Here is a 25,966-nt window from a genome sequence, read left to right as displayed (position 1 = left end):
TTTCAGAGGGTTCCCTCTGGGGAGACTGGTCTTCTCGGCCTGGAGATCTCTCTCTACGCTGAGGAGACCTTCCTCTGGACTGGAAACGTTTTTCCCTGGGAGTGAATTATTTATTACCATCCCAGCTCTTTTTAGGAGTCTTTAAATTATTTTTAATAAATTATTTTTCAGGATTTTCAGTTAGTTGGGGTTTTATCGGTTTCCCACCCAAACTATCTCTTCCTAGCTGTTCATAGGATTTTTCTATGATTCTGGCAAGTTCCAATGGTTGGGCTGCTATATCGGTTTCCTTCAGTTTCTGGCGGATCGCCACAGATGCTGCTTCACCTTTTATGTTGGCTAATAATATAGCCGAGATCAGCTTGAAGTCCTTTAGTAATTTCATACCCAGAGTTAAAGCTAGTTCTGCACCATATTCATTTTGAATCTGTCTTAGTACATCTGGTAGGACCGCCATAGACGGGACACTGTGTGTTTTTGTGTAGATAGAAGCAAAGACTATGCCCCAAGTGTCACAGTCCTCCACATGTGGTGCGATCCCCATCGGGAGACAGATAGTCAGAATTCTGTGTTTATCAGTAGCAGTAGGTGTAGTATCAGGAAATACTGCCTCTATTTGAGTAATTTTCTGTGCTAACCAAAATGGATTTTGTTCCCGTTTTATGGGTACTTTACCAAGACATGATTGTATGTTCTGTGGTGTGATTTTGTTTATGGTACCCTGGTGAGGGGTCTGCTGTGGAATGTTAAATGTTGGTTGGACTATTGAGGTCCGCATGACATATTGGACTAATTGTCTATGTATTTTAATTAAGAGTTTTAGCGGAGCTAAAAGTTCAGGAACTGACATTTTATCAATGTCTAGATGTGGTGTGTAGCTGGCTAGAACTGGCCACGTTGCTCGTGGTCTACCTAGTTGTCCGAGCCTGGTGATGTGATTATTATGTTTTAGGGCGCCTTCAAACCAGAGCAGGTGCTCTTGGTATTTCAGTGGAATTTCAATCTCCTCGAAAGCAGTGTATTCATCCGGAGGTTCCTCTATTTTGTAATAGTGGAAATCTTTTGTCGTAGCGTGTGGCTGCTGGAAATTGTATCCATGAATAGAATACCTCTGTCTGCCGATATTCGTGTGCCTCTATCACGAATATGACTGTACCACCTCGCGGTGTCAGGCAATTGTCTATAAGTTTTAGAGTTATAGTTCTTCTTAGATTGACCGGAATGAGTATTGCATCCAGTTCGGTTTCATGAAGACTTGTGTCTTCCTCTAAGAGTCGAGCTGCTAGTCTTACCCGCTCCCTTTCTTCATCACTTTCTGTCATTTTACTGACTGAAAGTTTTCTGTTGGAGATCGAGTTTCAAGGAAACAAAGATTAGGTGCACAATATTTTGGAACACTGTATCCTTCAACGTTGATCAAAACCAGAAACTAATACATAGGATTCTCATCCTACTAAGTTCCGGCGGATATAAACCTTTCACCCACTCCAGACGTCTATTGGAGTTTTTACGGGGAAAGGGTTCTGTGTGAAAAAGCACGGTCGAGTTACTCTATTGTCTTACGTTAGATTATCGCCTTACCAAACGTTGGGCGCCATGTAGTGTAGTTCCTATTTTTCCCAATAGGCTCTGCGCATTGGAATAACATAAACAGCAGTATAGACGTAAGACTGAGGTCATCTAGGTCTCTACTGATTATGTTAAACTTTAGGTTTACACCAGCTAGCTCAGAGGTCACTGGAAACTTTCTTGAATGAAGAGGGATGGATAACCTTCCCTGGCTCAGACAAGAAGGGATTCAGTTTCCGACAACAGCATAAACATGACAACTTTGCTCCCTCAGAATAAGAGTATATCTCTAGAGTCGTGTGAAAACAATAGACAGATATTTCACTCAGTCATCAGTGCATACTTAGTTTCACCAGAATGCAGAGTAATGGAGAGACGGGTGTTTTCAATAAAAAGGTGTTATTTATTGAGCAGTCTTCCTTCTCATGCAAGAGAAATGAATTGCCACAATTGCAATACTTAAAGTAATGTAAAGTGCATACAGTAAAAGTAGTATTATCAAATAATACTGTAAAAGCATTGATACGGTTTCTTAGCTATATGATACTTTAAAATGGATAAAATATATACATACATATATACAATGGCTAAAAGGCTCAACTGGTGCTTCTAACTAAGCCTATCCCGGTGTACCTGACCTAAGCCTAATAGGTGGGAAGGGACAAGGAAGTAGCAGTGTTAGGTTAAATTGGTTAAGATAGTTTTGCCAAGAATCTGCATCAAGAATTCTCTTAAGGGTTTAGTCAGCTCCGTACCTTGGTAATAGAATGTGGGAGGATTTGGTATCTCTTTCCTCAGGACTCGATATCCCAGCAACCTGCAAGGGTAGGCTGGAAACACCGGAGCTGGATTTTCTCGGCTGGAGAAAAAGACAGCGTCTCTCTCAGTGCGTCAAACAGGAGGGGCAGCTTCCGCGGGCGCTCGCATCAGCTGGGCTCTCGGGCAAGTAGATGGCCACTCTGCTCCAAACCACTGTGTGTTTGCTTAAGGCAACTGTTGGTATTTTATACCTGAAAGGTGCCGGGTTTGACGTAAGGTTGGACATAAGACGTCACCATGAACTAACAGTTCTTGCAGGACTTCAGGAGTTCTTGTTCAAATCAAAACAAAAGCAGGGGGGGTTTTCCCAGGCTGCTGAATGCTTGGTTTGTTTAAAGAACGCGTTGTGCTTTCTAGGAGTCGATGGGAGTAGCCATGCTGTGCTTTGAATTGCATGGGCTATTACTGAATATGAATCTGATTCTTATGCCTTTGTCAGGACACTATTGATTATAACCTCACAAGGGCATAAATGAGGAATATCGAATTAGGGTCCTAGATAAGAACACGACAACCAATGGGGCAAATATATGTATTATTCAGAATTGGCAACTTGGCTGCCTCTGTAATCGCTCTACTATAATCCCTCTCTTTTTTTCCTTTCTAGATTGCCAGTGCAATCTCCGTCTTAACCCTTGTGACATAGGCTTCTTGTTTAATCTGAAGAAGAGTGGGTTCCTCCTTCTTAGTGTATGTCTCTACCCTTTGCACGCCCCTTCCTAATAGCGACTTGCAATTCCTATTTAGCGAGTTTCAAAAAAGTTGCGACTAGCTAAATAGGAATTGTACATGGCCCTGTACCATTATGCATGGTCAAACAAGTCACAAACCAGTTTGCGCATGAAAGTTAGTGACGTACATCTGGCCCTGGCTCTTTCCCTGGAAATAGAGGGTTATATTAGAGTGACACAGTGCTAACTTTTAATAGTATTTCTCTTCTATACTAATAAGTTACCAACACCAAGATGCCCGTTGGATGATAGTTGCGCTCAATAAATGATTAATAATAATATTAATTAGAGAAGCGGTTTGCCCTGAATTATAGAATATCAAGAGGAAAAGCTGGGGGTATCAATTGTGGAGGATGACGCAAGATGGGTAATAAATGCATCCAAGAATAATATTGTCAGAGAACAGGATACATTTGGGGTTTTTCTATTAAATATATGCTAATAGTCTACCCCCCAGACTTGCTGCTCTGTTTAACAGTGGTGCAGGAAAGGGGATAGCTCCTTTAATGGAGAGGGTAACAATCACGGTCTTGCCTAAGCCGTGCAGTGGTAAAATAAACAAAAAACTCTGCTCCTCTTATAGGATTATTGCTCTTCTTAATATAGATCCTAAGCTGAACACAAATGTACTGGCAATGAAGTTGGAGTAAACCCTCAATAAATTGATACACCTCGAACAAAGCAGGTTTCTGGATGGGTGACAAACTCACAACAGCATATGTAGGGTTGTCCACCTGGGCAAACAAAACAAGAAGAAAGCACTGGCAATATTGCTTGCCTTGGATGTGGAAAAAGTCTTTAACCGTGTGGACTGGCCCTTTCTGCATTGAGTGATGTTTTGGATGGTCCTTGGATCTAACTATTTAAAGATGGTGACAAAAACTACAAACAACCCTTAGTGTGGTCTGTCACAATCAATATATTTGTGGAGTGTTTTCTGAGGCTACCCCCTGTCTCCATTACTCTGTACTCTACAAGATTAACTAAGACAAGACATGTGCCCGTTATAGAAGGGCTCACATTTGGAAAAGATAAAATTAGGACTATGGTATATGCGGACTATGTTCTTCTTACTCTGGTCTCCTCAGAGAAATCCTTACCAGTGGTCATAGCAAACAATGAAACAGTACAAGGATAGAAGACAAACCTGGAGAAGGCAGGAGTACTGAATCTACCCCTGGGGTATGAAACAACACAAATTTAAAAGACAATTCTGAGTAAATAGGCAGAACAGCATATTTAATATTTAGTTGTCTTAATTACCCCATTATGAGACCTATTAAAAACTAACTACCTACATCTGTCTGCTTCAATTAAGGAGGACATGACTAGGTGGGCACAACTATATATCTCTTGGCTCGCACAAATAAATGTCATAAAAATAAATTTTCTGCTGAATTTCCTATTCCTTTTGGAGGCTTTGCCCATCCCAGTTGAAGGTGTGTACCTAGAAAAAATATAGAAACAACTTACAATGTTTATATGGAACAAAACCAGGGAAAGGATTTTTACCAGATTGTTGCAACATGCGAGGCGCAAAAGAAGTATGACATGTACTTACACATGTACTTGGAGGTCACAAAAATCCAAGTGATAACAGAATGGTTGACAGGGGAATCAGACAGACTTTGAATACACTTGGATCATGCTGGTAGACAGCTGGCTGTGGAAATCATATAGACCACCTAAGGTATTCTTAAACACTCCAGTGGCCACAACACTGAACGTATGGTATTAGGTGGCAACACATAAGGGGCTGGCAACATTTCCCTCTCCTAGGTTTAATCTTTTTTTAAATATCTGTGACAAAACAAGTACCTCTCATGGAAAAAAGCTTTGAAGAACGATGCTGTTAATACCTAATTTGAAGATGGTGATCTATCAAAAAAACTCACGCAAAAGACACAAGTAAGACTGTAGTGTGAAATAAGTAATTGTAATGGTTCCTCGATTTTTTTGAGCTGTTAATGGAAAATATACATACCTTCTCAATGTGCTCTTCACATCCTGGGGAGAGAAGCACAAGCAGATCAACATAGAACGAGCACAGTTTATGTTCACAGCAAAATTTATATTTTAATAACACCACTCACAAGTTTACGCATATAAAAAATATATTCACTAATGCACACTTTTTATTACCAAACTTTATAAGTAAAGCGCTAGGCACAGATTTACTTGATTAAATTATGAATGCGTTCAATGTAATAAGAGTCTAGAACCAAACCAACGTACACTAACAAAATGGATAGTCATTCTTCAAATTAGGATTAGTTCTAAAAAGGAGATCATTGTATAGAAGTGGAATAACTTCTGCATGTTGTGTAATGGGCTACTCCCCAGGGCCCTTGGATTCAGTACGGAGCTGGGCACCTCTTTTTCTTGGCACAGCAGCAGTTGCTCACCTTCTCGCTGAGGAGATATATTAAGGTCCCATGAGGAAAAATCTATTCATAGTGGGAGCAGCAGGGTATACAAACCTTTACATTAGCCATTATGAAACACATGTCAGTTGTGGTACTCTTTATGTATATAAACCAATATCACTTCTGTAATCAGGGGTCAAAGAACAAAAGGCAAGATGGCACATGGGGCAATAATCACAAGGCCACAAATCAGACAACAAATTTAAATGTAATTTAGCAATGTTATTCTCAGGAATAAGACTAATGGTTTGGCATTCTTTATTTTATTTATTCATTTATTATAGAAGTTTTATATAGCGCTAGCCTGACCGGAGGGTATCGGAGCGCTTCACATTGGTTACATAGCAGAGGAAAAGATAGCATCACAAAATATAGTAAGGCAAGCCCGTTCAGCAATAAAAATCACAGTGACAATGCGGTGGAGAGTTCATATGAAGATATGGAATAACATCGAATCTGGGAAGGGAAGTGTGAATCTTAAGGCTCCAACTTCTACTATCTGTTCGTCAGGGATCGGTCAAGGAAAAGGATTTTGAGCTGACTTTTGAATTTAGCGAAGGACGTTATAGTTCTGATGTGAGGGGGAATAGAGTTCCAGATTTTAGGTGCATTGCCGGCGAAGGACCTGGCGGTGGTTTTCTGTTTTCGTTATTTTTGCGGGATGAGAAGTAAGGTGTTGGAGCTTCTGAGGGTCCTGTTCTGGCCAGATTTTTTGAGTCTGTCCGCCAGATATTCGGGTTTGCCTGTGTGAAGGGCTTTGTGGGTGAGGCAGGCTATTCGGAAGTTCGCCCGCAGTTCTATAGGAAGCCACTTGCGTTCTTTGACAGCAGGAGAGATATGATCATATTTATTTACTCCAGTGACCATTCTGGCAGTCGCATTGAAAGTTGTTTTCACGGGAGCAAGATGTGTTTTAGCTATTCCGGAGAGGACTGCGTTTCCATAGTCTAGTCTTGACAGCACCAATGCTTGGGTGGCATGCTTAAGATCTTTGGGCGGGATAAACGGTTTTATTCTGTTTAGAAGCTTCAGGTTGAGGAAGGCACTCTTAGCTGAGATCTTAATGTGCTTGGTCATGTGCAGTTTTGAGTCTAGTGTAATGCCTAAAGATTTAACAGAATCAGCCAGGGTGAGGTTCCCGTTGAGCTCATCAATGGCTTTTATCTACTAGACCATTTGTGGATTTTCTTCTTTGTTCGAAATGAGGCGGCTTCGGTTTTGTCCGGGTTTAGTTTTAAGTGATTATTGGACAGCCACAGTTGCACTTCTCTTAGTGACTCGTTAAGTCTTTGAATGTCTTTGGCCGACGAGATTTCCAAGTAAATTTGAGTATCGTCAGCATATAAGTGGAAAAGCATGTTAGCTTTTCTGAGAAGTGTGGTGAGGGGTTCCATGTAGATGTTGAAGAGTTGAGGGAAGAGCACTGATCCTTGGGGAACTCCCCTGTTGACGGGATGGAGGTCGGACTCAAAGCTTTTGGTTTTGATTCTTTGGAAGCGGTTGTGGAGGAATGAGGAGAACCATTTGAGGACCACCTCGTCCATATCAGACGATGGCCTCGAGGAGGAGTTTGTGATCAACTGCGTCAAATGCTGCCGATAGGTCTAGGAGAATAAGTAGGCAGCATTGGTCTGAGTCCAATGATTTGTGAATGTCATCTATTATGTTAAGGATTGCAGTTTCAGTGCTGCAACCTTTCCTGAATCCCGACTGATGGGCATCGAGAAGATTGGTGTTGTCCAGTTGTTGGGTTAGTTGAGGAGTACACATTTTTCTAAGATGTTGGAGAGGAGAGGAAGGTTGGAGACGGGTCTGAAGTTGTTTAAGTCATTTATGTCTAGGCCTGTTTTTTTAGCAGTGGGGTGACTTGTCCCACTTTCAGACAATCCAGAACGGTACCAGTTTTAAGGGAGCTATTAATAATCCTGCACCTGAGAGGGGCTAGGGAGAGTTTTAACTTTTTAGTGAGTTGAGCAGGTAGAGAGTCTAGGGCGTGTGATGAGGGTTGGGAGGTGGAGATGAGTTTAACTATCTCTTCTTCTGGGATGGACTGGAAAAGAGAACAGGGTTTAGAGGTAATAGAGGGAGCGCTACCCAACACCTCATCCTGGCTGCTATAGGGAAGTGAGGCGTGGTTGGTGTTGACCATTCGTTCGATCTTGGAGATCTTATCATTGAAAAAGTTGGCGAAGTTATCGCACCGTTCTTTGGAAGCCGGCCCTAGGGACGTATCAGGTTTGGAGATTTGGCATCTGATGATATTAAAGAGCTCCTTGGGTCTGTTTTTTGCGCTATCAAGAGCGGAGCGGAAATACACTGATTTTTTATTCTTGATATGTCTGTTGTAATTCTTCCAGACTGTTCTAAGTTGATCGCGATGAGTGGTGCTGGGCATGGTCTTCCACCGTCTTTCTGTAGCTCTTAGTTGTCTCCTTTCATCATTGATGTCTGAGTCGAACCATGATCTGGACGGAGTAGGACGACTTTTTTTATTTCAGGGGAGCAAGTTGGTCAAGCAAGGTTACCATGTTCGCGTTACAGAGCGAGATGTGCTCAGTTGTGGGGAGCTCCGTGTCACTAGGAAGGAGCAGATTTAGCCTCTCTTTCATGACATCCACAGGAATCTGGGAGAGATTTCTGGACTATTTGGGGGGGGTCAGGGACCCGAGGCAGGGATAAGTCTTTGGTTGATGTGGAATAGGATCATGTGGTGATCCGACCAGTCCACTGGAAGAATATTGTTGATCGTAATTGCATCCTGGTGGGTGATGGTGGCATCCAGGGTTGCACCTTTGTTGTGGGTTTCTTCTGAACATGGTTGGGAAAGATTATTGTCACAGAAGAGGTTGGTGAGAGATAGAATTAGAGAGTTATTGGTCTCGTTCCAACGTAGGTTGAGATCACCCAGGACTAGGACGTTAGTGTCTTTGAGTGCACACTGGGCAATTAGGTTGGATAAGTGTTCCCCAAATGTGGAAACTGTTGCCTGGGGGGTGATAGAGAAGATGGAAGACTATAGGGCTGTTGTCTTCAGTCTTAATGTTCACAGAGAGACATTCAAATGCAGGAGTCAGTTACAGTGATGTCTATGCCGTCTCTGTGGATGATGGCTATACCTCCCCCTCGTTGATCTATCCTATCTTTGTTGATGATGGAGTAGCCAGGAGGCACAAGCATATCTAAACAGGTGGGGGGGTCTCTTTTAGCCATGTCTCTGAGATGAACGCAATGTCTTGGTCATGGGAGAGGATGGGTTCTGCTAATTCTGTTTCGTGTTTGGGAGCTGATCTACAGTTAATGAGTAGACAGCTAGTGGATAGACTCTTTTTGCTAGGGTACATTCCTGGTGGGGCCTTAGGTATGGACGAGAGGGAGGCTGGGGGTCTTTTAGCCTTAGAGGGGGGAGTTCTCTTCTGAAGCCTGTGATCACTTGTATTTTGGATTCAAGTGAGGCTTTGGGAGGAGAATCGTAGGTGGCGGCGAGGTTTGCTGCTTCTTCCTCTGACATTGCTACTTTGGTCCTGGAGGGTCTATGCGTCTGGGACACTGCAACTATACTTGGGGGACTCTGTAGCCTGGACATGGGGGATTTGGTCCTAGTGCGGGTCTGTAACGTGGTCTCCACTAAGGTTTTATTGAGTCTTGGGGGCGGATAACGAGGACGGGAAAAGGATCACCTTGGGATTTTGGGTGGTTAGAATTGGTCACAGGAGAGGCCCATGTAAGGGATTGCTCGGCATTCAAGAGAGGGTCTGTAACGGGGTCTCCACAACAGTTTTCTTAGGCCTCGGAGGCCAGAGATCGAGGACGGGACAGGGCTCGGACTGGGAATTTAGAAGGTAAGAGTTGGTTGGAGGAAAGGCCCTTGTAGGGCATTGCTCGAGCATACAAGCCTTGTCTAGGTTGGTTATAATTTCGTCAAAGCCTCAGAATATTATTTGTAACTGATTCTCTAATAAGATCAGTCGGTGCAACATGTTTTCAAGGGGAGGAGGCATGTCATTGTGGGTTAGGAAAGCCCTTGAGGTGGTGGGCAAGATCGAATTGTGGGGTCTAATGCTGACTGGGTCACCTAGGTAGCCGCTGTTCATGACCCTCGGTGGGGGGGTCGGGTTGCGAGCTCTTCCTCAGAGGTTCAGTAGGAGAGGGGAGGGGGTCGGAAGGCCGTGTTAGAGTGATGGTGATGGGATGTAGGGGCGGCTGAGTCTGAGAGGGTGTAGGGATAAGAGAAATCTCAGGAGATTGATGGTTACTATTAGTAGGAACGGGGGAGTGAGAGGGTCTCCTAGCTGGGAGGCTGAAGGGTCTCACCGGGAGGAAGGGAGTAGGTAATTGTGACCTCTGGTGGGGAACGGAGTCCGGGGACGGCGGTTAAGGCGGAGGGGATCTAAGAGAGTGGAGATGGGCAGAACGAAGAGCAGGGAAGAGGGAGTTGAAGGCCTCAAGGTTCTCATTATTAGACTGTATCCACACTGTGCCATTTGAGTAAATGGTCACTGTTGTGTTCCCATTTCTAGTCGCCTGGTTCGGAGGAGAGGTCGTAAATTTACAGCTATGTGTGGTGGTCGTCGTTTTGGATATGTGAAGTTGTAATCTAAGTGTAGTGATCCAATTTTCCGGTCTATCCGTGTGGAAGATGAGATCCATCTTCACCTGCCCTTTGGAAGAGCAGTTGTAGGTGTCTACAAAAAGTGTTTCAGGGTGTTATTTGATAAGACTATGTTTGAGGTTTCTCCTTGCTTTGGAGGAGAGCTTGGAAGGGAAGCTAATTTCGAAGGCGTTCATGCCTTGCGGTTTCGTGTGGGTCGGCATGGGAGCTTCTACAGGGATTGGGGTACCACGTGGCGCTGTTGGGTTACGTGAGACTGGAATGCATGTGGGGTCCATCGCAGCTGTGGGAGACGAGGTACTGCTAGGAAGGGGGCCGCAGAGTAGTGGAGAAAGCAATAGGCAGCGTGGGATCACATAGCCACCATAGGAGTCAGAGGGATCTCAAAGGACTGGTCAGAGGAGAGGAGGGAGCCCAGCAAATAAAATGAGAGAGAAGTTGCTGCGAAAGGAAGGAGGGGGTGAGAGTAGGTGGGGTTATCCTCAGTGGGATAAGCTACTGAGGGAACTCACTGTGTGGCTTTGTTATCCCATTGGCGGGTCACATCATTGCGGATGCTTCAGAATCTTAATCAGACTCTCGGTCTGTGTGTATTTATTGTGACGTCAGGGCGGCCATCTTAGAGTATGCAAAGCATTCAAGGCACTAGGGTGTGGCCCGCGATATTGTGTGGAGGCAGGGGATCCTCTTTAGGTAGAATGGAGAGACGCTTAGATTGTTTTTAGTTTATATCCCTGGCAACAAAAAGCTGCATTGACACGAAGGGGACAAGGAGGTGGGCGCTCTTGTCTTTAGGTGGAGACATCAGGGCGGCCATCATTAAGAGGAGCAAAACATTCGGAGCATTGGAGAGGATGTGTGGAGGCACGAGATCCTCTATTGGATGCAATTCTTTTTAGAAAGTGGCTTTGGCAGCAGAAAGATGAATTGCCACGGAGGGGAATGAATTGCCATGGAGGGGAATGAATCAGACTTAGAAGGGGGTCCACCATGAAAAGATGATACCTGATTTGTGCATATTCTAATGGATTTAAGACTTAGTTTGAGAGACATTGTCTGTCCTTTTTTCTCTAATTTTCCTATTCTTTCCACAACAAATTATTTTTGAGAATGGTGTTTTGTGGCATGGATGCAAGAATAGAACGCTAGTCTACCTTTCCGAATGCATCAGAGTATGTTCCTTTGTTCGAATTATTTACCAAAACCAACATTGTGCCAATCATGAAATCTCCAGAATGGTATACAAATTGTTATAGAACGACTAGGGTTAAAGGCACTAATTTAGATAATGGCGACACACGTGGGACAATATTATGAACAGGTACTGTTCCCCTTTTATAATGCTAGCACCAGTTGTTTGGGCGAGCTCCCGAGTCCAAAAGAGGACATTAAGAGTCTTGGGGTCTGGCTGGAACAAGATCGGCGGGAGTCTGTTTCGGTCTTCTCCGCGCAGCTCGGAAAGTTCTGCCCCTCCTTCCACTGCAATCTAGAAAGCTGCTTATTCAGGGGTTGATCGTATCAAGACTAGATTATAGCAATGCTATCTTTCTTGGTGCACCTGAAGCAACGTTTAATAAACTTTAACAGATTCAAAACGCTGCCACACGGCTTCTCAAGAGTACCCCAATGAGAGGGTCAGCTAAACCCGCATTGAAGGCGCTGCATTGGCTCCCAGTGCGCGAAAGGGTTAAATTTAAGTCCCTCTGCATTGTGCATAAAATTCTTCAGGATAAGGGACCCCCATCCTGAAGAATTTAGTTGTACCCTACAAGGCTAACAGAGCCTTGTGCTCAGATCAGAAACACCTGCTCAGAACTCCTAAAGTTAAAAAAGCACGTACGGGGGGGGGGGGGAAGAAGATTCTCAGTGAACATAGCGATTCTTTGGAATTCACTCCCCCTGAGTCTACGTTCGGAAACTGGTCTTCTCCGGTTTCGTAAACTCCTTAAAACGCACCTCTTCCCTAACTAATGCCTTTGATCACGTCTGACTGCCACCTTCATGTTTCTCTGGAATAAGCGCTGGGATGCTCTAGGGTAACTACGCGCTATACAAAACTCGAAATAAAATAAATAAACTATCATTATCACCAACCAACGTTGAGCTAATCATGAGACCTTCAGAATGATATGCAAATTATTATTTACCGACAAGGGTTAAAGGCACTGATTTATTTATTTAATGGCGAAACATGTGAGACAGCATTATGATCAGGGATTGACCCCCTTTTATAATTCCAGCACTATCAGTTTCAAAACTCCCGTAAAAGGTCTATAACTGTTCTGAATATGAATTGAAGCGATAGGTTGACGTGTGACAACCGGGAGTTTAATGCTAACTGGTTTCCCTGTTTTAAAAGCTTAATGTTCATAAGACTGTGCTTATGTCCTTTACGAAAGTTTCTGAAGGAAATGGCCTCAGTCATCTGATTTGGAGAGATGATATGTGTATTCATCGATATTAATCACAAATCGGTTCTTTGTTTATACATTGACTAGTGGAGAGATTGCCAGAAGGACTTTTTGAATAAAGTTCGCATATATAAAAAAAACTTAGGCAAATTCTGACTCTGTGTTGCCAAAATGACGTATGGGACACATGAGGAAGATCACATGGGTCTATAGACCAATTTCATTAGGTCTTTTGCGGAAGTTTCCAACGACCCATGTCACATGGCGCTTTTAGACCAATCAGGGGAATTCCTTTAAAACTTCCGCGTTGATCCACTGCAGCAAAATTCGGGCTGCAGAAGTGGAAATTCTATGTATCGAGCGGGGAGCCGGCTCGGCGAAAGTGAGTTTATCATGGAATAACTGACTAGGGACATTTTATTAACTTCTGTGTCCCAAGAGGAATAAATGTTTGTGCTTTTGTAATTCTGCAAGCCAAATGTAATATCCTGACGAGTGGCTTTGTTAATATGGCCATACTGCTTTAAAGCATTGACCATTGTTAATTAGGCAATCGCAAGTACTAGAAGTATTTAGGCCTAGATGTATCACGCCTTTTACGAATCGCAAAGGCCGAAATTCGCATGCATCAAAAATTCGCAAATTAAGGAATCGCAAATATTTGCGATTCCTTTTTTTGCCATAGCATTTAAGGAATCGCAATTTTGCAATGTATTTTCTACATACATTCCATTTTGCGATTTCTAAATAGCGATTACTTAAAAATCGCTATTTAGAAATCGCAAAATGGAATCTTGATACATTTGCCCCTTAGTTTCTAATGGAGGGGTCTTTTCACGTTATTCTGACAGATCTCGCGCCGTGAAGATTACCCCTGCAGCAAGTCCCAGGGATCATTCCCCTATCGAAACAACAGTAAGTCGCCTCTGTTTGTTTGAAAGTCTAACCTTTTCAAACCATTTTGAACTTTTGAATTTAGTATTGTCCTCCATGTTGTTTCACATAGTGTAAGATGATTACGGATATAACATCCCCAGTTCACAATAAGTATGTGGACTGGGTTTTGTTAATGACTTACTTCTTGGGTTTACCTTGGGCAGAGTCTGCCATTAGGCACTGTGAAGGTCACCTCAGTAAGGCACACTAACCGGACTAAAAATAGAGTTAGGTTGAGATGCTTGCTGTTTGTGAGTTTTCATGGTATTTCTTTCAAGAAGTGAGGTGGTTGCCAGATCATACTATACGGCAGAATATGTGCATCTGATGAGGGTGGCATTTTGATGTGACACAGGAGTCATTTTGATTACAAATTTTGTTTTAAATGTGGAATATGCGCTGATATAGACATAATTATGTACTGTATAACAGAGTGGATGTCTGTCTGGGTTTCTAATTTACGATCCCTTTTGTTACAGATTGGTAGGGGCTGGAAATCCGAAGCATGACCTACAACTGGGTAAAACCGTGAGTTTACCTACGATTACACGAACTCACCAAGGTTAGGGTACGCCTTGGGGTGCGTAGACTGCCTGGGAGTTAATCTTCACCTTTTTTCATTTTCTTTTCTCCTTTTGGTCCTAGTGAATGCTTCGCTGAATAGAGCAACTTAATAGCAGAAACATGTCGACCTTTTAAAGGACATACTTGACTTGAATAGTTGTCAAGAAATGTCCGAATAACTGTTTTTAATAATGATAATCTGACTCCTTATAAAAATTGTTACGGAGGACAGCTTGCCATTTTTTAAGCCACATATCTACAACACTTTTTCTTTTTCACATAGTTAGAATCTGCACCACTGTAACTCAGTTGTTGCCGCAGTCCAGGGAGACATTTCGTCTCCTTGCTCCTTGGTAAAACCCTATGATGAAGTATGTCATCAACTATGTTGATGAGTGAGGGTTTTAATAAAAAGCTTTAAATATTACAACCACAACGTGTTTCCTGTGTTTAAACTGCAAGTAGCTATATTTGTTTCTTGCACTAAATGGGAGAGTCTCAGTTCTCCTTTTTGTGCACATTGTAGCATGGAATTGATAATTTCGTTGTACTTCTTTGGTCACTCCTTTGTTGTTTTTGAGATCTTTTTAAGCCAAACAAAAGTGGGACTACAACGCATAATAAATTGAATATTCTCATACTCAAAAGAAAACGGAATGGTGATAAATGAAACGAACACCAAAGTTATGGTTATCACTAAAAATTTAAGATAAAACCAAATGGTTTATGGAAGATACCCAAGTAGAACAAGTTGAAACATACAGGTACTTGGGAGTACTAGTCGATGAAAAAGGAAACATTCGCCCACAAAAATTGGATATACAAAGGAAGGCAAATGCTTTGACGGCAGCATTCAGGGTACTGCAGAAATCATTAGGAAATCTAACTTATCGTCCCCTTTTAAAGGTTATATCGGCAAAACTCCTCCCCACTCTTACATATGGTAGTGAGGCATTAATTGGGAAAGATACTGTGACTATAATAATGCAGTCTCAAAAACTTTTAAATCCCTTTTTCATCTACCAAATATTGCATCACCCGCAAAAATAAGGCTGGAATTTCGTCTAACTAACCAGTTTTACACACGAAAGGGTCAGTTTATCAAAGCATGGAACAGGATAAAAAATGATCAAGACAATCAATTGTCTCAGTTACTATGGCAAGAGATAAATAACAATAGAAAATCACAAGCCTGGAATTATCTAAAAATAGCATTGGAAGAATTTGCTGTCATGCCAATGCCAATTTGGAACAATACAATAAACAAGGAATCATTTAAAAAAAGCAATCACCGATCAACAAATCAACTATAAATCATACGAGACAAAGATATATTGGCAAAAAGAAAACACGCATGGCAAATAATTAACGGGTTTACAAAAAAGCAGATTCAAGCATATTTGGAAATAAAGTGGACATTAAAAAATAAACAAATCTTTATAAAACCAAGATTTGGTGTGCTCCCCGGACTAAGTCACCTTCCCCATGGATGAAGTCGGAGGGGGATTCAGTATGCAGATTGTGTAAAACCGGAGAGGAAAATATTGTCCACTTGTTATGTATCTGCCCTGGACTCCAAACTGAAAGAAAAACTATACTTAAAACATGTTTTAATGCTCGAGGAATAAGGATATGTAGGCAGGCTTTGATAAGGTGTCTGCATTCTAATGATATAAGTATGAATTCTGCTTTTGTAAAGTTTTTAGTAAGAGAAAAAGTAAAACTGGGAAATTAAAATTAAGAAAACTTTTCCACAGTATGAAATCGTGTTTACACTTTTGGTATATTTTTATTGTAACAGGTTTAGAATTGTATGTTGCATTTTTTTAATCTTGTTTTTAATGGTTTTACATTACAGTAGATATTATATGTCAAATTAAACATTTTGAGTAATCAAACAATAAAGAATTATTATTATTAGAAAGGGGCTCAATCAATCAATCAATCAATCAGAGTACTTGTAAAGTGCGCTACTTACCCGTGAGGGTCCCATGGCGCTGAAGGGGGAGGAGAGGGAGAGGGAGTGCTGCTACAGCTCGAAGATCCAGGTCTTGAGGAGTTTTCTGAAGGGGAGTAGGTCTTGGGTCTGCCGTATGTGGGTGGGGAGGTTGTTCCAGGTCTTGAGAAGGATCTGCCGCCGGAGGACGTTCGTTGGATGCGGGGCACAGCTGCGAGGGCGAGGCTGGCGGAGCGAGCTGGCGGGTGGGGGTGTGGAAGCTGAGTCTGCTGTTCAGGTAGGCTGGTCCGGTGTTGTGAAGTGCTTTGTGTGCGTGGGTGAGGAGCTTGAAGGTGATCCTCTTGTCGACGGGGAGCCAGTGTAGGTTTCTCAGGTGGGGGTGATGTGGCTGCGGCGGGGGATGTTGACGATCAGTCGGGCGGAGGCGTTTCGGTCGGGATCCACTTGTAGATGCTGCGGAGCATGCGGAGGGTGTTGTAGCAGGAGGAGGAGACGGCGTTGACCTGCTTAGACATGGAGAGGGAGAAGTCGAGGATGAATCCTAGGTTGTGTGTGTGGTCGGTGGGTGTTGGTGTTGTTCCCAGTGTGGTCGGCCACCACTAGTCGTCCTAGGCTGGGGGTCTCCGCATTCATCCCCAGACCGTTGGCACACGTCCATTATTAGATGTCAGTGGATCTCATTCAGGCTTGAGTTAGGAATTTCAAAGGAAGAAGGTACTTCTTAATCCATCCAAGCTAGAAGTTGGGTATCAGCCTTGTCTTAAGAAAGGGTCTCCTATACACATTAAACATCCACTAACCCTACATTTGTGAGATCAAAAATCCACAAACCCTACCAACATTTGTGAGATCAAACTGCTAGTAACCCTACATTTATGAGATCAAACATTATCTAACTCTACATTTGTGAAATCAAACATTCACTAACCCTACATTTATAAGCTCACTCTATGTTTGCAAGGCACAACAAATTAATGAATTTCCAAACTTGCAATCTTTACTAGGCTGTACTGACTTTATTGGAGCAATGCACCAATGATAAAGATTTGTTAAAAATATTGTGAAAAGAAAAAGAAAGCCTGAGAATGGAAACACAGTCATAATGAAATTAAGCAACCTGGTAAAGATGATACAATATTTCTCACTGATACGTCCCCCGACACTTTGCACAGACAGACAGGGTAGGCAGTGCTGCCTAGTTTAGCTTCTCTTAAGACCCTGTGAAGAAGTGTAGTGGCCAAAATGGCACTGGAAGCAGGTGGTCTGCTTGAGTGTACTGCATTTTTTCATTGGCCATGTAGCTCCACAACCTGCCGCTGATATTTTCTCTGTCTTTGTGATCAGGCTGCTAAGTAGCCTTCTCCATTAGCTACACTGAATGTTTCATGCTCAACTTGTGAATGCATAATACGCCAAACCGCCTACTCGTACAGGCATTGATAAGCAGGAAGGCTGGTGGTAGCGCACAGAAAGTTGAAATGGCTTGGAGAGAGGCTTCATGGAGTCTCTGGTCACAACACATGAAACACACAAACACAACACATGAAACTACTGGCCACATGAAGCTCCAGGGCTCTCATGTAATATGAAAGCAGTGGCAGACATTTTGAAGACACAAAGTTAATGTTACTCCTGGTCCAGAGTGTCCTTGACAGATAGTCCAGATGCATAGTTGCTGCAGAGTCTTATTGACAATGGAAGTCTATGAAAGTCTTAGAGAAACCATTTGACTTTAAACTTTAAACTCATACTTTCTAACACTATTTCAGAAGTCATCCTATAACGATTACGAACTCACATATTGTGCATCTTTCAAGACAGGGAGCAAAAAGGATTCTCAGCTCTCTCTTCACAGTCTTTGAAGCTCCTTTGATATTAAGTTACAGGTAAAGGGTGACAAAGTGACTGCTTGTTTCAGGATAACTTGATAATACTAATGTACATTTATTATGCTGCAATTTATGAGCCGGCTAAGAATGCATCATATATTACAGAGCATGTTCACATAACACGGATCATAGCTGTCTGCAGTGAAATGCAGAGTTTCCGTAACCTATAGAGAGTTGGAGATACAAAAGAATGTTTAAATGCACACCTTGTACTATTTTTGAAATCAGGTGCTGAGCATTCTCTATAAAATCCCTGAAGCGGTACCATTCACCTTTCTCTGGCTATACGTTTACCCAACACGTTACCTTATGCATAGTTTGAAGTGCGGTCAGAGAGATTTAGAAGTATTCATCATTCTCAATGGATCAGATTTATACGGTTGGTACTTTCTGACACTGATGACTGTTTGGTGATCTTTTTGTTCTCTAAATTTATACACTTGTCTTACCTTCAGTAACTCCACCTCTTGCTGCTGACACTTTGATTCGATCTCTGTGATCAGTCTCTTGAGGACAGATTGCTGTTCTTCCAATGTTGTCACTTTCTCTTTGATGCTCTGCAGACTCTTCTTCTCTTCCTCCTCCAGGCTGCCGAGGTGACGAGATTTTTCGTTCTCCAAAAACTTTTGGAGCTTCTCAAACTCATTAGTGATTTGCTCTCTTTTGCTCTTGAACTTGGCCTACAACATAAAAATAAATCACTTAATACATATTTTTGAGGCGGTAGAAATGTGAGTAACTTTATCAATTGGCTCTAGGGCTGCCCCATTATGATGCAAGTTTTCTTATCATTCACCAAGTAACTGAGTGCCATCATATCTGACATACCAGAGAAAGCGGCATCCACTAGGAGAGCAGATGACAGGAGAGGTAGCTCTTCCCCACGTATGGACATTTCTGTTTCTATTATTTGATCCCTGGGTGGAAGAGTGGAGGTGTTTGGTTGTCTAGGAAAATAAAGGAATGACTGTACTGCAAGCTGTGATAGAAATATTTACTGGTAAATCGTAATTGTGTCACAGCACAGGTACTGGTGATGGAAGATACATTCAGCTTTAAAGTTAAGTCTCTTCTCCACAAGAAGACAGTGTGGACCTAAGCCTTACCTGAGAGAACTACTAGGATCGAGGCACAAGAGGACAGGGCTGCCAGAAGAACCACGCCAAACGACTGCCGATTCCGCCGCCACCAGCCGCACCGCCGCTCCGGGACTTCAGATCCCGGCAGCCTTTGCGGCGGCGCGTTCCCTGACACGCTAGACGTGCCAGGAGGGGCGATAAATCCAGCGAGCCCTCGGTGGAGCGGGGGGACCTAAGCCTTACCTGAGAGAACTACTAGGATCGAGGCACAAGAGGACAGGGCTGCCAGAAGCACCACGCCAAACGACTGCAGATTCCGCCGCCACCAGCCGCGCCGCCGCTCCGGGACTTCAGATCCCGGCAGTCTTTGCAGCGGCGCGTTCCCTGACACGCTAGACGTGCCAGGAGGGGCGATAAATCCAGCGAGCCCTCGTGGAGCGGGGGGACCTAAGCCTTACCTGAGAGAACTACTAGGATCGAGGCACAAGAGGACAGGGCTGCCAGAAGGACCACGCCAAACGACTGCAGATTCCGCCGCCACCAGCCGCGCCGCTGCTCCGGGACTTCATATCCCGGCAGCCTTTGCGGCGGCGCGTTCCCTGACACGCTAGACGTGCCAGGAGGGGCGATAAATCCAGCGAGCCCTCGTGGAGCGGGGGGACCTAAGCCTTACCTGAGAGAACTACTAGGATCGAGGCACAAGAGGACAGGGCTGCCAGAAGCACCACGCCAAACGACTGCAGATTCCGCCACCACCAGCCGCGCCGCCGCTCCGGGACTTCAGATCCCGGCAGCCTTCGCGGCGGCGCGTTCCCTGACACGCTAGACATGCCAGGAGGGGCGATAAATCCAGCAAGCCCTCGGTGGAGCGGGGGGACCTAAGCCTTACCTGAGAGAACTACTAGGATCGAGGCACAAGAGGACAGGGCTGCCAGAAGCACCACGCCAAACGACTGCAGATTCCGCCGCCACCAGCCGCGCCGCTGCTCCGGGACTTCATATCCCGGCAGCCTTTGCGGCGGCGCGTTCCCTGACACGCTAGATGTGCCAGGAGGGGCGATAAATCCAGCGAGCCCCCAGCGTCGCGGGATGCAAGCGGGACGCCCGGAGCGAAGCCCGGGGTAAAGGGCGGGCCCTCTGTGGCCCTCAGAGGCCTGAGGAGCCTGGCCTGGGCCACCACCCCTGCCCGATTTCCTTCAGCCCAAGTAAAGTTTGGACACAGAAACTGTAAGTCTGCTAATATCTATTTACATGATACAGGGATTTTAGTTGCCATTTATTGCTAAGCCCTAAGTACATGGACCTGACATCACACTGTTAACACTCAAAACAGTCATTTGAGATTAGCATTGGGGTTTGCCATGAATTGTCGGGAGACCAGAAGCATGGCTGTTGCAGGAGCGAAAAAATTAACCGGGACTCTGGACGACTTTATTGTTCGTACCAATGCATTAATCGATGAGGGGATAGTATTAATGGACAGGAGGGTGTCCCAAGACCTAGCGATGGCTAAGAGATCTTCCCTAGGGCTTATTGCCCAGGCATGCACGCCCAACAACGAGTCCCGCCCCAACACTCTCGCCATGGTACATAACACTGGGGATACCGGGGATTCTGATGTCTTAAGCTCACAACAGGATTTGGAAGCCACCCCTAATCTTAATCTTCTGACAGAGAGTGGCTTAGACAGAAATGAGTCAGACAATCCACCCTCGGCAAGTGCCACAAATCAAAGGGGTTTGAAAGAAGGGGCAATCCCTAAACAAAAGGTCAACAAATCTACCACCCTCAAAGGGAAGAAAGCACAAACTGCCCACAACCGAGACAATACCATCTTAGACCCGGCAATTGTGAATAATAACTTGGCAGCCTGTGCAAATGATACAGGGGGGGCGCACTCGACAAAAATTGGCTTGCCTCTAAGTCTTCCAGACGACACTATTATCGACAATAGTCTGGAGGAAATCCTGGAACTTAGTGGTGAAGTCACTAACCTAGCCAAACATAGCCAAGATGGGAGCGGGTTAAGTACGGCTAATAATAACATTTTTAATATGTTAAAAGCCCTACTCGAACCCATAGAGGTTAGATTACGTTGCCTAGAAACTATTTTGAAAAACATTCATAAGGATATAAGTGCCCCAAGCTTTACCTTGAATGCTAAGACACCCCATGTTGCGAATACAGCTAATAAGTCAGCTAATAAGTCATCTTTTGCTGGCAAAAGCGTCACTGTGGCTAAAAACAATGTCCCCAAGAACCCTAGTAACACTCCAAACCTGGGTGGCACTAAAGCAAAGACCCCTGATCTAAAACAACCAGAGAATTCAACCAATTCTAAGTCAACTCCCCAAGTTAAATCTAAAGATCCCACTCCGCTGATCCCAAATCCTGACCTGGCCCCAAGAGTCAAGGTAGCGGCCCGCAGAAACATCCATCTTCCCCCAGATGCCTGCCCCTACGTAGTGATTCTTACTGGAGTCACTGAAATTTCACCATCTGAAGTAGAATCCTACCAGGCCCTGAAAAATAAAGTGTGCCACTGGCTCTCCAAAAACTATCCCCTACCGCCGAACATTCCAAGTAATATTCTAATGCTGGAGAGAACCCCATGGGTGGGAGGGAATAGAAAAAACTTACAGGGGGATTGCGTTGTGGTCACTTTTGAGAACACACAGGTGGTAGAATACATATGTAGAGGATCCTCTAGATATCAAGCAAGCACGGTCACTGCTAGGCCCCTCTCTTATTTCTACCTACCGGGGAATCAAGTAGACAAAAGATGGAGTTGGTTAAGGGGCCCACAAGACCAAAAAGCCAGGCAGAGGTTTAACCCCTCATGGGAGGCGCAATCTTATGGCTGGGATGAGGGTGGAGATGAGGAATGGAACTTGGTTAGGAGAAGAAGAGGCAGACCGCTTCATGGTGGGTTTGTCGCAGGGCCACAAAATAGTCACCCACATCATTACCACCAGACTGCAAATGGGTATGATAATTACTACAACTTCCCAACTGCTAACCACTATGAATGTCTGTCAACCATGGACTGGGTCGACTGACAAACACAGGGCTCGCCAATTAGACAGAGGACTCATATCTTCCCCACCCCTCTGCAAAAGGAAAATAGTATTTCGGACATGCAGAATCTAAATCTAATTCCAACTTTTGACAAGGATCCTGTAGCTGCTGAGGTCAGAGGGGCGTATAACCCTCAAAAAACATTTTGTAAAATCCTTACTTGGAATGTGGCGGGGATAACCGCTAAGGCTCTAGACCCTATCTGGCAGGGTTTTGTCAAACAATACGATATACTGGCCTTCCAAGAAACATGGGATAAATCAACCTGTTTCTCTCTGGATGGCTTTCACAGTTTCTCCACCCCAGCAGTATCGGGTGTAAGAGGGAGAGCTAAGGGAGGCCTACTCACACTGTTCTCACTTAATCTGGTTGGGGTTTTTAAAAAAATGGAACCTGCTCCTGTGAATACGCTTATAATTGAGTGGGCCATTTCGGACCATCAAACTTTTTTATTTATCAACTTTTATAATTCCAGGGAGGGCTCTTTTGTGAATGAGCACCTGATTGCCCTGTCAGATTTTTTGTCAGTCTATAAACACGATTGCACTTCCGTGCCAGAGATGGTTATCCTGGGCGATTTTAATATTCACCCCTGTGAGGGGGACTGTCATAATGACACATATGGAGGATCACCGGTTGAGGGGATTCCCCACTTCGAACATACTAAGGAGTGTGAGGGGCTTGAGAATCTTTTTGCCAACTTAAACTTATTCGAACTAGGCCTTGGTAATAATGAGACCAGAGTGCCCACATTTATTGGGAGAGACGCAAATACCATCATTGACTACATCTTTGTATCATCTGGGGTGCTAGCAAAAGCACAGGAATACAGGGTGGTGACCGCTATTTTCAGCGATCACAACCCTGTCTTACTGACCATGGATCTGGATTGTTTCCTGACTGGAAGAGACACAGGTGTGGCTGCCCCAAGAGATCTTTCAACCAAGGAGCAGGGTAGGAGGATAAAATGGGAGAAGATTGTTCCGGAAAACTTCTTCAAAACATTAGCGCAGGAAACCGAGGCAAAGATGGCAGTCTGCCTTGATCCCACTTCACTAGGGCCTGATGTTGTGGCTGCCTATGTTGAGATATGCTCAAGGATCTCCAAGAACTTGGAGTCCAGGAACAGCTCGCAAGGTATTAAGAAGACATATAAATGGTTTGACAAGGAATGCTCGCTCATGTATAGTGCCTTACTGAAAGCACTTAAACATAGACCTAGAGATAAGACACTTGTGGCGAGCCTCCGAAAGGAATATAAACTTGCACTTGCTAAGCGTAAGAAACAAATCAAGGAGGAAGCCTGGGACAAACTATTATCCACAGACGTACTGAGAGACAGCAAAGCATTTTGGGCCATTATTAATCAGCCATTTTTCACCGAGGATGGGAAAACAGATATGGACTGTGTGATCGAAGACAAAAGATGGCTTAACCATTTTTAACAAATCTATGAAACTGAGTCAGGGGTTCCAACTTCCCCAGTTATAGTGCTTCCTCGAAATACCATGACCATGAAATTTAACATCTCCGAGGTTGAAAGGGCGATTAAAGATACAAGCAAACATAAGGCCCCTGGACCCGATGGGGTCCCTGCCGATCTTTACATTCAGTATCCTCAATTTTGGTCCAAAATATTAACTAACGCCTTTAATGCAATACCTTTAGCAGGCTTCCCATCCTCCTGGTCCACCTCCATTATTGTCCCAATTTTTAAGAAGGGGAACAGGGGGGATCCTGCCTGCTACAGGCCAATCTCCTTGTTGGACTCTGCTGTTAAAATCTTGGGCAGAGTCATTCTACAAAGACTTGCGGATTGGCTTGAGGGGAGTGGGGTTCTCTCTGATCTCCAGTATGGTTTTAGAGCACATAGGGGGACCATGGACCAATGTTTAAATCTTCACGTTATTATTAGCAAATACACAGTGGTGAAGGAGGGGTTTTTATATTTAGGTTTCATGGATTTATCCTCCGCATTTGATTTGGTTAATCGCTCTAAACTATGGCTTATTTTGCGGGACATGGGTCTGGACATTACCTTGGTTAATTTTCTACATGATCTTCATCAGAATTTGTCCGCTTGTGTTAGGGTAACAAGGGATGGTAGGTGTACTGAGCAATTCAGATCAGGGAGAGGGGTCAGACAAGGTTGTATTCTGGCCCTGTTGCATCCTTGCTTTTCCTCTGCTTGTTTATTTACACTGCCTTACCTCATTGTGCTGGAACCTGGAATGTATGATGCGTGCCTGCATCTTACATCCTTGGTTCCAGATTCTTTCCCAACTGTATTATCTCCCTGTACCTTTTACTTATTGGATGTGCTGTGCTTCTTTCCATCCAACTTTAAATAAATTACTATTTTTATACAAAGGAGCCTCTTACTTTTTTACACTGGCGACGAAGGAATCTCATCTATTTTTCTGCCACATCCTTTCGAAGCACAGGAGCAGAAATTTAAAGAATCCACGTTATTTATCTCAAGGTCGTCCCATCTGCTTCAGGAGAGAAGCGGAGTGTTTCCTTCTGGTTTTCCAGCAAATCCGGTGAAGATGCGCTGTATTTTCAGCTATTTGTGAATTTCTTCGTGTTTTCCTGTTTTTTTTTCTTCGTGAAAACCTCAGCTGCAGCTGTCCTACGTCAGCAAACTTCGACGCTTGGACCAATTGGCTTCGCCCTGTGCCTGCTGCTCCTGATTGGCCACTGGGAACCAGCCTCTGTGAGTCATCGCGTTTCACCACGCATTGCTTCCCAAGCCTCTGTCCTTCACGCAAGCCTGCCGTTTGTGTTGCCATAGCAACCAAATCACCGAGTGAGTTTTACACAAAGGATCTCTTCAGTCTCACCGAGCAAGCCCATTTAAATCATTTTTGCTCGAACTGAAAGGTTAAAGGTACTGTTTGACACGCTATTTCTTATTGCGTGTGTTCCTATTATTATTTATTTTAGGAATAACTTTTATTTACATAAACTAGACACTTTCATCGTCAATACTATTTTGGGATGAATATTTCAGTGGCTTAATTGTTACTACTTGGCTTCAAACTGTTTCTATATTCCAAGTTATCCTGATTTTTTTTTGTGGAATCTTCAGTGGAAGTTTGTACTCCTTTATTAGACTGCCATCTACTGGATATTTGTGGTATTTTTTTTCTTCTCTTCACTTCGTTTAGTGTTATTTACAGACAGTTACTTTGACATTTAATTTTAACATGCAATTTGATCCACCGTCAAAATTTTTACAGTCTAAGGGTGATCCACCCATTCCATGGACAAGATGGAAGGAAGAATTTTTTACATATCTCAAGGCCATGGATGGAGAACGCATGTCTGCGGAGAGAAAGAAGAACATATTTCTACACTGTCTTGGCTCTGAAGGGCAATTAGTTTTTAGAACTTTACCACCTGTAAGATCTGGAGGTGACACTAGTGTGTATGATGAGGCAGTTGCTAGAATTGAAGGGAGGTTCAAACCTGTTACTAGTGTCGCTCTGAATAGGTTTAAGTTCTATACCAGAATTCAAGATGAAAAAGAATGCTTTGATGATTTCCTTACAGCTCTACGTGCATTATCGTTACATTGTAATTTTGGTCTTATGACAGACGAAATGATCAGAGATCAGATCATTGTACATGTAAAAAATAAGAAAGTTCAAGAGCAGTTGTGGATTTTAGGTGATCCTAGTTTGGAAATAGCGATCAGTACTGCTAAAGCTCTTGAACAGTCCGATAAATGGATAAAAACATTAGATAAAGCATCTACTGCTTCCACCTCCTCGACTAGTTCCACTTCTTCTAGTGAAGTTAGTGTTGTAAAACCCCAAGAACAAAGAAATGTTGTGCCTTCCAACAAGAATGATGGAAAAGGTAGACAATTCTATTGTTTTAGATGTGGAAACCC

General features: G+C 43.7%; 1 protein-coding gene across 1 annotated transcript in view; it reads right to left on the bottom strand.

The window, feature by feature from the left end:
• Positions 1-25,966, bottom strand: part of LOC147717618 (E3 ubiquitin-protein ligase TRIM39-like) — a 229,897-nt gene that overhangs the window by 96,559 nt on the left and 107,372 nt on the right. The window contains exons 3-4 of the mRNA XM_086924409.1: positions 18,361-18,591; positions 5,104-5,126 (exon numbers count right to left, since the gene is read on the bottom strand). Of these exons, the coding sequence (XP_086780535.1) occupies positions 5,104-5,126; positions 18,361-18,591 (254 nt within the window). The remainder of the gene's footprint in view (positions 1-5,103; positions 5,127-18,360; positions 18,592-25,966) is intronic.

The sequence above is a fragment of the Lissotriton vulgaris genome, chromosome 5, assembly GCF_964263255.1.
Source record: "Lissotriton vulgaris chromosome 5, aLisVul1.2, whole genome shotgun sequence".
Taxonomy (NCBI): Eukaryota; Metazoa; Chordata; class Amphibia; order Caudata; family Salamandridae; genus Lissotriton; species Lissotriton vulgaris.
The sequence above is the reverse complement of the archived record's forward strand: the minus strand, read 5'-3'. Positions and strand labels throughout refer to the sequence as shown.